This window comes from Ceratosolen solmsi, unplaced genomic scaffold, assembly GCF_000503995.2.
Source record: "Ceratosolen solmsi marchali unplaced genomic scaffold, CerSol_1.0 scaffold27, whole genome shotgun sequence".
NCBI classification, from domain to species: domain Eukaryota; kingdom Metazoa; phylum Arthropoda; class Insecta; order Hymenoptera; family Agaonidae; genus Ceratosolen; species Ceratosolen solmsi.
In genome coordinates this window covers 3664465-3678115 of record NW_011948426.1, presented here as the reverse complement: position 1 = coordinate 3678115, position 13651 = coordinate 3664465, and the positions used below count along the sequence as shown (strand labels likewise).

General features: G+C 30.0%; 1 protein-coding gene across 1 annotated transcript; it reads right to left on the bottom strand.

Moving 5' to 3' along the window:
- Positions 1 to 126: 126 nt before the first annotated feature.
- Positions 127 to 4398, bottom strand: LOC105363333 (uncharacterized). The gene is made up of 5 exons (XM_011501001.1): positions 4376 to 4398; positions 3592 to 3727; positions 3151 to 3332; positions 1133 to 1240; positions 127 to 256 (listed from the first exon to the last, which is right to left on the bottom strand). The coding sequence occupies exons 1-5, from the start codon at positions 4384 to 4386 to the stop codon at positions 127 to 129; spliced, it is 567 nt and encodes a 188-aa protein (XP_011499303.1). The 5' UTR covers positions 4387 to 4398.
- Positions 4399 to 13651: the final 9253 nt, after the last annotated feature.

The window sequence follows — 13651 nt, the reverse complement described above, 5'->3', positions numbered from 1 at the left end:
AGACAAAATACAAGCTAACTTTCATCGATATCATCTGTACAATTATTATACTACTGTAATACATACATTTTCTTGTAATGAATTCCCAATCATTAGCTTTATTTCCTTTTTTTGATTTTTATTAAATTATTCGAAGCTATGGCTAAATATGTCGAGTAAATTTATTGAACAGTTTTTATATACTTTTGAGCAATCCGATGAATATTCGGCTTCTTCAATTTCTGCATCGAGATTTTCCTTTTGCGAAGACGAAGGCCTGGAATAAAAACGATACATTTCTATTTTTCAATGTATATACTTCTTTGTTGAACAAGTAGGCAAATATGTAAGGAGTAAATAGTATTTATTTCTATAATTAATACTGTATTCATGAATTGAAAGCAATTATGATTACAGAGGTGAGCTGGATTTTATTGAATTTCAAACGTAAACTAATTGTATTGATGTCACTCGAATATTAGCATGACATTGTTAGCATATATTTTGTTAAATTTCTGTTCACGTAAATATATACATTTTTTTTTTTTTTTTTTTTTTTTTTTTTTTTTTTTTTTTTTTTTTTTTTTTCATATAGAGACATTGCAACACATTAAAAACATATTTCAATATTGCGATTAATGATTTTTTTTTTTTTTTTTTTAATAAACTTTCTATTACATGCATTAAAAATTATTACTTTGAAGTTCAAAGTTAAATTTCTGCAATTTGTTTTTAAAAAAGTACATGTACATTACATTAAGCCATAATTGTAATCTACAGTGAGAATTTGCGTTGACGTATTTTCTGATGGGAAATCTCTTTTCATTTTATTACTGCCGGGTCGAAAGTAATGTTGTAGCATGAAAAGCAAATTTTAAAAGTTTTTGTTTGTTTATTGAAAATTGCTTATGCTCATTTAAGAAACAGACGAATAAAGAATAGTTTTAATAAAGCTATTGTAATTTTCGGTAAATTATAATTAAATTTTATACTTTCAGCCATCGATTATCAATAAAATCGCAATCAAATTAGTAATTATTTAATATTTGATATTGATAATGTCAATACTGCCATAATCGCACAGTGAGCATTATATTATATTCTTAATTATTAGTGATTATGTAAAATTTATTTATTAGAGGGATTTACTTACGTAAATACTATGCGAATAATATCACCCACAAGGCCATTTTCGACAAATGGGAATTTTACAGATTCACATATCGTACGCAGTAGACACGCCCTTCCTGGATATCCGTTACTGGAAACAGCATTCGTATTATAAATCGTTTTAGAGAAAAAATTGCAGCCAATCACGTTATAAATGAAAATATTATTCTGCCATTTTTTAAATCTCGTGCATTAATGTAATTTATAAATATCCTTATACAAATGTCAAACAGCAAGCGTGGCTTGAATTTTTATAATTTTAAGTATTTTTTAAGCATTTACCATATCGAACATCTACTTCAAATTATTTTTCTTTTTTAATTGTGTGTTTTTTTTTTTCTTTTTTTTTTTTTTTTTTTTTTTTTTTTTTTTTTTATTAATGCTGATTTATAATAATTCATATCTTGTGTCATAATAAATATAAAGCGAATGATATCCATCTGGTACTTTAAATACATGTTCATCTAAAAATCCACTTTCACCTTTTCGAAAGAATATACTATTTTAAATATCTCGATAAATCGAGTGCATAAAATTCACTTATATTTAAATTTCATCAAATTAATGACATTGACATCCAATGTTTTATTCACTATATATTGATAAATTTATTTTTTCTCATATAGTTGTTGTTTGCAAATGTCCTATCGTTGCTTGACGTTTTTAAAGTGTGAAATGTAAATTAAGATATTATATCAGTTAAAAAATTGTCAAAAAACAATTTTTCATCTTTCATATAACCTTATGTATTAATAATGAACCGTATAATTATTTTTTGATAATTACATCATAATATCACTTTTCAAAATCACGAACACATACATACTTCATTAATTAGCCCATTCTCAAATACGATTATACAGTAGGTAAAATATTTATATACTATATTACTCGAGTATGTACTACGTACTTCGATAACAAAAATCGGGACATTTTATTTTATGTTTGATGTGATAGTGATTTCAATGTATATTAAAAAAAAAAGAAAAAAAAAACAAACAAACAAACAAACATATATCTCTGTAAAAAATTTTTTTGAATTTATATTTATTTGTACTTGATTCAATCAAAATTGAATTTCGCTTAATAATTATTAGATGATACCGATTATCAGACATGCCATGGTGAAATAATTTAATAATTTTACGAAAATGATAGTTTTATTTACAGACATTCCATTATTATCCATTCGTCCATACAAAATTATAATTGAGTTTCAGTTACGAATTGAGGATTTTATTATATATATATATATATATATATATATATATATAACTTTGAAAGTATTTACTTAAGAATATAAGATTTTTAGTGATTTTATTAAATAATAATAATAATATATGTATATATAGGTAACATGATGAGAGGATGATTAAAATATTATTGTCGTTTCATAGGCTTCATTTTATTAACATATTCATATCAAGAAAATTTTCTAATAATAAATTTTCATATGTATCATTAAAATTAGTTAATAAATGCAAATAATATACTAAATTTTGAAATAGAAGACTTTAATCGATTTAACTCCTATTAACTAAGTACTAGTATTTAATAGCATTGTTCAAAGATTATGAGACATAATTAATTGTAAGTTATAGTGTCCCCAGTGTCTATTAATTTTAATTGTAAAATAATGCACGATGATGTAGCTTGTTGATGTAGTAGTTTACTTTTGCAGATTATTTTTCTTTTCTAGATTTAGTATAATGAAATTTTACATGTATTGAAAGCTTAACGGCCAATGTGAAAAACAGCTTCGAGCATGAAGGCCTTACAAAACGTTCAAACATTAAAACAGGCGGAATAATCGAAGAATATAAAAAAGAAAATAAAGAAGAGAATAGTGAAAAGCATTTAATGAATGACATTGAGGAATTAAGTTGTTAAAAGAAACAGCAATAAACTCGAGAAAAGTGATTTTCCGTGATTGGGATGAGTCACGAGGCTTCAAACTTTGATAATAGAAAGTGCTATAGAAATAAAATCTATTGACTTTACCTTTCAAGCTTACTTTCAATAACGTTATAAAGTAAGCGTCTGTCGATGCTCCGCTTTTCCATGTGAGTGTTTTGGATAATGACACTGTTTATGGTTGGTATTCCGTAGTTCGCCTCGATGTAGAAAGACTGAGAAACTGACTTATCTGGTATGTCAATGGGTATAGCCACAGCGAAGAAAATCTAAAATAATATACGCGCGAGTATGAAAATTATGTTCATTAAATTTACAAGCGACCTTACATCCATAATTTCTGAATTTTTAATAATAAGAATAGCTAATATTATTGGCATTATTTGTGAAAAACTGCGATTTCACAACACGTCATGAGCGATCCGTTAGTGCATACTTTTGTCACTGGCATGTTTTCTCATTTCTTTTGCATTTCGTGAATTGCGCTTTGCATTGGGAATAAGTGTGCGTTTGAAAAGTCATACTCACCCCCATATTGGAGCCCTTTGTAAAAAGCAGTGAACGGATTTTCCGGCTGAGGTCGATCGTTAGATTCGTCTTATTGCCGGAGGCGCATCGCCAATACAAAAGTAACCACAACCCTAATATTGCTACTTTTGTACTTCTAATATTATATAATTTATTAGTAAATGTCTTGCTGGCTTCTGTTTTATTATAATTTTCATATAATTATTGATAATTATTGTGAATTATATTATATGATATATATAAGTTTTTACATAAAAGGTTGGCTTTTCATTTTCAATTGTCAAACTGTTTCATCCAAGGGTCTTGATAAACAAGCATTTTTTTTACAAAATCTTAATAATTTCAATACTATATTTAAATGTTTATTTAATTTTTTACTATTAGTACGGATATTTCATTTTCATTTTCATGAAAACAAAAAAACAAAAAAAAAATTCATATACATATTTTTAAATTTACAAGTTTTTGCGTAAAATAAAAATGGCTATAATCAACTTTTAATATGGATATTATGAATTGATTAACTGTTGGAAGAGAGTCAACTGAAGTACGAGCTAATTAAAAGTAAAAACACACAAAGTTTAATGAAGACTTTGTAATTAATTTGTAATTAAGTAAATAATCAACTGTCCCATGAGCTAATAATGTTACAATATTACCTCTTGGCGAAACTATATTATTAGTAACTTGATTATAGTAGTATAATTACATACTTTACACGAATTGCACATTGCTTCCGAGTGAGGCATTTAAATTGTGGATATTTAGTGTATGATGTACTTACGCTAGTTGCATTGCAAGAACTACAGGGAGATACGTTTTAAAGCTAAGGAAATTCATTAAAGAAATGCAAATGTGCAATTGCTTGCTGCATATAAGGAGACAAAGGTGCGAATATGTACATTTAATACATTTCATTAGAACAAATTAGTTGCAATTTGAATAATTAGTTCTATATTACCACGAGTAACTAAAATAATTTGTTTTAAAAATTCATATATATATATATATATTATGTGCACTAGTGTAAAAATATACGTAATAAATTTTTACCGAGCGTCATAATTATGCTAAATATGAATTTATTTATTATTAATTGAATTTCCTTTATCCATAAATTCAAACTATACAAATGTGCTTTAATTTATTCATAAAATATTTAGAAGTTTTAATTACTTTGATTGGATTTAATTATCTCATTAGAGATACTTTATAAGATATATACGTATATCATATTCAATTCTTTTTCCATTTTGTTGTTAAAGTAATTGCAATTAATATACCTACCACTCAAATATTATTTGTACTGAAAATGTTAGCATAGAATTTTCTTCTCGCTTCTTCGTATTCTTGTAAATAAGTAAATAAGATAATAAAGTAACCAAAGTACTGTCAAACGTATAAACTGTACATGTACATAGTGGCGAACTTCGTAAAATAAAGTAAAATCTTTAGTTCAAAGTTAGTAATTTACCCGTGTTTACAAAATTCTTATAATAATTTTACAAATTAGTATTTGAATATTATTAGCTATTCATATAATTCTTCAATAGTATAAATAATTATTAGAATTTTTTTAATTTTAATTTGAAGAATAATTTGGAAAATAATATTAACATTTATATTGATATCGAAGTTTTATTATATTTTTATTATCTTATAGAAGTTCATAGGGCCTGTATTTTATATGTAACAATTACAGAATAGCAAACTATATTAAATGTTAAATGAATAAAATAGTAAGTTATGTAATTTACGAATAAATTTATTCATTATTTAAGCAAGTAATTATTTTTGAAATATCTGGAGTTATACCAATTATTATTTGTCAATTATAATATTTATTAATCTTCGGGGACGAATTAATTATATTTGATACTCTATTTTTTAGGAAATAATAATATAGAGAATGTACTATCGGGTATTATACACACACACACACACACATTGGTAAATTGATTACTAGACGAGGGCATTGAATCTATGAAAGCTAGTAGAGTTGATAAGAATCTTATAGAAATACGAGGTGTAACTAATATGATTGAGTATTATTAATATCTTCATCATTTAAATAGTAATTTAGGGATCGTTAAATTTCGAATAATTATAAATTCCACAGACAAATTGAAATTTGTGCAACGTACTTGTTTTTTAAAATTATTGCAATTCATAATAAATTGAGTATACTTGCTTTTTGATTGATTTTTTTTTTTTTTTTTTTTTTTTTTTTTTTTTTACGTTTTTTCACATTGATTGCCAGTAGCAGCTTGTGACGTGCTGAAAGGAATGAGAAATGAGAAAAAGATTAATTTCACATGAAATGTATTGTAGCACTAGGAAGCGTAAAGCCGTAGAAATTCTAATAAACGATCAAAGTAGCATTAATAATATTATTATGGAGTAATGTTCTTCGCGGCTAATCTTGTGCGTAGCGTTTTTCCAAACGAACAAGACACATAAACGAATAGTCGTTAAATTACACAATATGTTCGTATTCGCATTTGTTGTAATAATAGAGTTTGGACGAAAATTGACATGTACGATGGTGGAACCATCGCTTTTTGTGGAGGTCGTAACGTACAGAGGATGAGGAAAGTTCTCGCGAATGACTAATTGTACGTATGTAGCGAGGGCGCTGGGCGAGGGAAGCTCGAGGGCGTCTGCATTCTGGATTGCATTGGGCGGGGTGTGCTGAGATTATAAGGGCGAGTTAGAAGTAATGAAAGGAGTAAGGTTCCTTGGGCGGAGGTTCCTCGTGTTGATTTCGACGTGAGCAGAGGCACCCCCGCCGAGTAAATCATGATTTCCCGGCTCTGACGCAGTACGTGACAATGCCAGCGCTCGGGGTCTTTCGTATTGTGATTTGTGACGCTCTAAGGGAGAAATGCCGGCATAAATGGAATTCCGATCGGATCGTCTCTAACCGAAATTTTGAACAATTGAAGGATTGGGGCTGGGTGGGGCGGCGGCGATATACCCTTCCATGCGCGCATAATTAAATCGCGACGCTACCCACGGCTACGGCGACTCCACGACTCGTTCGTTTGTCGCTTTCCAGATGGCGACTCCTGCCCACGGATTCAAGCCCGACGCGCCAGAGCCCCGCCCATGTGATTTAAACGTCTTCGCGCGCATGTGCCTCGCGCAGCCCTTTTTGCGCCGGATTAGCCGCCGGCCCATGGCCTCGCCGACCGGGACAAATGTACGTTGTCAGTGCGTTCACGTACTAATAGCGCATCCGCGAGGCCTGCGATCCGCTCGATCGCCCTTACCCCACTCCAATGGCGCCCGCCCAACATTTATTTCTTTTTCACTTCGCTGGATTTGCCGCACCCTTCGCTGCCACAGCAATACCACCGCCCCTCCCACCTCATCCCACGCCGCGACGCGACTACGGTGCCTACCCTCCCAGCCGTCGTGGCCCGCCGCCTTATATCTCGCACGAGCGAAATATCTTATTAAAGTCTTGCTGCTCGGCTCCTTCTTCTCTCTCTCGCGCCGAGCCTAAAAATACAATTTTTAAAACCCTCCCCAGCCCCACCCCCCGTCTTTTACAGCCACGTACGCGCTTAGACCGGCTGACAAACAAACGTAAACGCGAGCACGTCGCCTCTGACCGAATATTCCATTTGATTCTAATTCTCTTACACTTGAATTTTGAATTTAGAGTTAGAGGTGCCGAATCCTTGCCTTTCTCTCCATTCATTTTATTTTTTTTATTTTTATTTTTGCCTTTTTCACTTTTTTAACGTCACGCAGATTATCGTGTGGCTATTGATCAAGACGCTTAACTAACTCATTATATAGATTATGGAATATCGAAGAATGTAAAATACCTCTAATCAGTGCTGTTTCATTCAGAGAGAATCGTTTATTCGAACTTTATCGTTCATGTCATTGGGACTGTGTGTAAATTGCCCTCTTTATTATTTGTAAGTACAGGTATATCCGAGAATGAATTTCACTTTACTCGAGCGTGAAGAATTTTCATCGTGCTCGTTTTTTTTTAAATATTAGAAACCTATAAGAAGCTGCTTTTTAAACAGCATTCATGCAACGAGAATAGTTTCTCGACAATTTCTATTATACATTATTTTTACATGTATGAGCTATGTTTTCTTTTTGTTATTATTATTATTATTATTATTTTTTTTTTGTTTTTTTTTTGTTTTTTATACCTAACCATTTATCGAAGATAAAGGTATCATTTTTTATGAATACGGTTCAATGTATAGGTGAGTCCGTATAAGTTCGCAGGAGCAAAAGTCTTGCAACGAGTTTAAATACATTTGATGAAGCTTTTTTTGTACTTTTTTCGTTTCTTTATTTATTTATTTATTTATTTATTTTTTTTTTAATTTTTGTTTTGTTTGTTTGTTTTTTTAAACAACCTATAAATTTGAGTAAAACTTTAGTAGGCTGACTGAAGCCAGACATCAGTCAGTCTTTATCAAGCTTCAACCAGGCATTCGCTCGACCGATTTTTCCTAAACGCGCTTACACAAATGTGAGAAACGTGTTTCTCGAATGAATTATTTCCATGTAGCATAATATACATTACAGGCAAACTATACATTTTTACCGAAATATCGAGAGTAAAAATATGAGCGAAAACATTCTTCTTTGTAAATTAATTCTTGGTCAGTGAAATAAAATTCAGACTTTTTATGGAAATATTCTATAAAAATACTCAATTCTTGATAATATTTTAAAGAAATTGCTATCGTATAATACAAAAAGCTTCTCAATGCTCATATAAATATTCAAGTATTTTTACAATCGTGTCGCGTAAAATTTCGAAAGAGGTTGTTGCGACAGTATTTATTTCATTTTTATTAAAAAAAAAAAAAAAAAAAAAAAAGAAAAGAAAAAAAAGAAGTGGTAATTAAAACTTTTTAATTAATCAAGAAATTTCGAAGAATTTACATAAGTTTTTAACCTTACTCAGATAAGTTATTGAGATAAATTTGAAAAATGGATTTGCACAGATTTCAATTTAGATTTACTACCTGAAGCCAGATATTGTAAACAGTGTATGGTTTTGCTATCGATTGCAATCTTTATATATTTTGTAATAATTTGTAAAGTTAAGTGAATATAAAACTTTGAGAGAGGCGGATTTAATGTTTTTAAAAAGTTTTCGAAGGCTATTACAACGTAAGCTAGGAACTATATCGTTTTGAATGAATAGAATGTAAAATATAAGAGATTCGATTTATTATTACGTAGTTTCATTTTATTAAACCAAAAAAAAAAAAATCGGATGCACATACGCATATGCGCAAATATGCGTACGTGCGGGCAACAGCGCGCGCGCGCGTGCTTACGTGCGTGCGTGTATGCATGGGTGCGTGCGCATGTATTTACGAAAATAAATGGTATGAATGAAAAAATCACTTTTCACGTAATCAAAATTTTCATTTCATGATATTGAAATGAATAACGTAGATTTTTCATGAAAATCATACACAAGTCGATTGATTAAATTCTCTAGATCGATTGCTCTTTGCTTGTGGCGATAAGCGAGATGAAATTTTAATTTTCGAAAGTGCTGTTAAGCAACTGGAATAATTAATTATTTGTAAATAATTCGTTTTATATACATGTTTTATCTTAAATACGCATTAAGGTAATCCATTGATTGGAGAGAAGTATAGCTGGCATGAAAATGCTAAGACAAAAGTCAAGCTTGAAATAAGAAGTAAAACCAGTGGCGCATGAACTGGAATCCCGCTCAACTTGAAATTATCGATTTTTTAATGGACATTTGACAAGAAGAATACTTGCTCTTGGGAAGTTACGGAGGAGCCGTTTGAAAAAGAAATGAGCGGAATCGAATGTCGGCGCGGAACGCTTTACTTTCGAAAAAGTCGAACTGGGCTAGAAATAAATTGACACGAGCTCATGTCTTAGATTGTCATGAAGATCCATTAGGCTTCGCGAATCCATTGTGGCTTAGCAAGTAAATCTCGACGGGTGCATAAGTTCTCGATGCTCGGCTCTCTTCAATGCCCCGTTCAAAGATTCGACCTTTTATCCCTTTAACATCTATTTTTTATTAGTTAATAAAATTTTGCTATTATTGTGACCATGAGAGCGAGTTCAACGAAGGGTTTGTTATTGAGTCTATCAATTTGTCACGGACCTTTACCGTACTCCTTACGAACCTCGGAGCTCATCAAAAGTAGGCCAATGGGGTGCTCATGCAAAGCCTTCTTTGTACTTTAACAACTTTTTCAAAGGGGACGTTAGACGTTTTAAATTTAATGTACTTTACAAAAATTGTTAACAGATACGAATTCGTAAAATATATGAGGGTAAAGAGGTATATATATATATATATATATATATATATAATGTAGGTTAAAATCATCAAGAATTAAATAAATATTAAAAACTCTACTGTCATTAAATTTACCAATTATTTATCATAGAGCGAGAAGAATGATGAATAATTTATTGGAAGAAAGAAAACTGTAACCGTGGAGAAAACCATCTATTCGTTGATACAAATTAATAACTTATGTAAAAACGAGTAAGAAAATAATAATTAAATTTTCCCTTTTTATTTGAAAATATAATAATATAAGCGGAAGTTAAGGCAATAAAATCTCATTATTTTCTCATTTTTTATTCTATATTAATTTTGGAATAAAAAATTAATCTTGTGACAATAACAAATATCTTTAATCAAAAGTGTCGATACTCGCATTTTGTGAATGAGTTTACTTAAATATTTTCTTATCAAATAAAATATTTAATAATTTGTAAACTTAACTGTTAGCCAATTAATATAAATACTTTTTTTTTAAATTAACGCTTTTCGGTCTCATATTTAACAAAATCACCATAATGTATATGTATGTAAGTTTCTATAAACAACCCGACGTTTCAATATTGTTGATGAATAATATATAAAGAAATAATGAATTCAGAGTATTATTGACGTTATATTATCTATAATGACGATTTATTTAATCAGTCAATTGGGCATTACAATTATTATGCCATACAATTATGAAACAAAAGTCTTTACTACAAATGAATGTCAAAAATAAAAAAAAAATCAATACAAGTACTTTATATTATAATATAATATAATATATCATATATATATATATAATATAATATATAATATAATATACAATACAATACTATAATAACTACTGCGTAGTTATATTATACAATATAAGTTGATGGTAAACTAAAATTGAATTATTTTTATATATTGTTTATAAATACTTGTTATTTCAAATATTAGAGTATGTAAATAAATTTACCGTTTATGAAAGTTTAGTTGCCATTTACATCTAACTTTAACACGGTTGACTAACTTTGCATATAAAAAATATTATAACAAAAATTGTGTCATAAAAATAAAGTTAAAAAAAGTTTTAACCTTCGTCCAAAACTTATTTCTTTAATACATATAGAAAGAGTATTATAGTAGTTATGAAAATATGAAAAGCAAAATTATTTGTTTAATTTAATAAATTATTCAAATTTTCTTTGAGAATCGTATGAAAGTTGAACAAATTAAATTTTCTACTTTGTATCGCGGATTACTTTTGTTAATGACTCTATTAATAATAAATACAAAAGGTTTATTTATGCAATTATATATATATATATATATATAAAGAATTATAGAACGTTAATAATATTAAAGCATTTATTTAGAATAAAAATAAACTGTTGTTTCTCTACTGTAAATAATATTTGAAAGTATGATGGATTTTTATACATTAGTAAAATGATAAAATATTCTTATTTAGATTTTCTAATAACACTGAAATAACTACTGCAAGTACCACAAGTTGACTCTTGTGGTGTGTATGTGAGGAATCAGTAACTGCTGAAGCGAAATAGTAGGCAGAGACAGACTTTTAGCCTCGAGGCGCTGAACAGACTAGCTTCGTTAGTGAATCAACTAAATAAACTTTTGCAGGATAGTAAATGATATCCTGTTACGAAGGAAGTACAACGAAAGCTTGACGATCGTATGAAAACAAAAGCTCGTCACGATTTGGATCTAGCTGAGTGTTAATCTCTTGATATTTTTTTTTTTTTCAATTATACATTTAATCTTAATCAATAATATACATAATAAGATCATAAACACTTAATCACTAAATTTTATTTGTTTTTCCTTATTTAAGATGAATTTAATTATGATTTCATAGAGTTATTTAAGGTAGAAGTCAAACGGACGTAATTGCGCGTTTAATTTATTTTAATTAAAAAAGCAGGCCTTTAGTAGGTATCCTATAGACCGAAACTTTTTCATAAGTTTTAACATTTCACAGTCTTAATTGCGGAATTAAAGTTTATTTTAAATTTCGAGAAATGGAAAGTATATTTGCTTCTATTCTTTCAAGTATAAATCTCGTTATGCAATTACTTTACAAAGTATGGGCGTATCTTCTGTGCTCTTTGTTTTTTCTTTCTTAATATTAAAAACAGTGCTAATATTATTGGAATGATTTATGTGAAAAAGTTGGCGAATCACTATTTAAATCATTATGAATATTCCATTTCATAGGACGAGCCGATTAAAAATATGTTATGTTATGGTTTATGGTTTGATACAGACACACGTTTATGCGTAAAAGTACGCGAGAGCGTAAAATTTGTACGAAGTAGGCGAAACGGATATGAACTAATATTAAATATAAGCCATTCATTTATTTGGAAACTGAAGTTTGTTAAATCTCTTATCTTTATATTTTTATATTATTTTAGAGATAGTAAGTTATAAAACCGTCAGCTTGGCAGTATCTCAAAATTTTAAGTAATAAAGTAGCATTAAAGTTAGTATCTTGAAAACAAAATTATATCACGAAATATATTAACCATATCGAGTATGGTTTTTAACAGCGTCATAATGTTCAATCGAAGTAGCCTAAAGTCGAAATAAAAAATCAGGAGTGCCGGTAAATTTACGAAACTTCTTATTAACTATTAGAAAGTAATGTCATTTATTACAATAAATGTAGAATAATAAATAAATAAACAGTCATTCTTTCTCATTTCTTGATAATATTCTAATTAATTATTTCGGCTTTATTTAACGTTAATTTTTCTTCTTTAATGTCTTAAACAAGCGTATCGATTGGAAAGTCGAGCTATCAATTTAAAGGCACTTTGATTATCGACGATAATAAATTTACTATAATTATTAAAATATACGCATGAAGGCTCGCAGGCAATTTGTAAAATTATATGTAAAAGGAATTTCTGTTGAAAAAAAAGTTGATAAGACAATATTGTATATATCATGCATACTTAACTGGCAAATCAATTATTCCGAATGAGATGATAAGTAAACGTAAGATTGTACATGGGACGTAAGATTTTTAACGGCTTTTATCATTTAAACATTTTTTAATTAAACTCAGGGAATATTGTTCCTCGGGATTAGTGTCTGCAAATATGAGAAACAAAAGATAACTTTAGCTCATTAGAATAAACGTGCGCATTCATGAAATTGAGCATTAATTGACCTCTATTCCTTTCGACGAAACCCCCAGGATTTAAGCGGTTGTCGATAAAGACAAAAGTAGCTTTAAAATTATAATTAGTTAGTTCGTCAAGCACGAAGGCTTTAACCCGAGTGACAAACGAACTTGCCAAAGGGCTCGTGTACAGAGATACCGAAGCCATATATCATACTCAATAAATTAGGCCGACCATTATCTCTCCGACGCTGTGGCTCGTCAAGAAAATAAGAGTTTTCCCAGCATAGAAAGGCGTAGTTGAGGAATCAATGCGAGCGATGCTGCGCAGTTCCGCGTACATGCGGATGTGCTCACGCTTACGCGTGCGAGCGAATAATTCTGGGCGAGAGTCGGGAGAGCTATGGGGTCCCCCCTTATTTTTGGGGGAGAGGGCCGTTCTATCGTTGGTGGGTCATCGGCATGGACGCGGCTCTGATCCTTGAAACTTTTCTCTCAGAATCCCGCAAGGACGAGTCACCCACGTATTCTTGTCTCGGGCGTGCAATTTGTCAAGCGCGTTTAAGAGGCTGACGGTTCACTGCTCCCCCCCCCCCGACCGCCCC

What these genes read in the sequence shown, in the direction of transcription:
- LOC105363333 (XM_011501001.1), bottom strand. An exon ending in CAAAGGGCTCCAATATGGGG is followed by an intron (nt 3,333 to 3,591) that starts GTGAGTATGACT and finishes ATATTATTTTAG; the next exon opens with ATTTTCTTCGCTGTGGCTAT. An exon ending in ATTATTCGCATAGTATTTAC is followed by an intron (nt 257 to 1,132) that starts GTAAGTAAATCC and finishes TTTTTATTCCAG; the next exon opens with GCCTTCGTCTTCGCAAAAGG.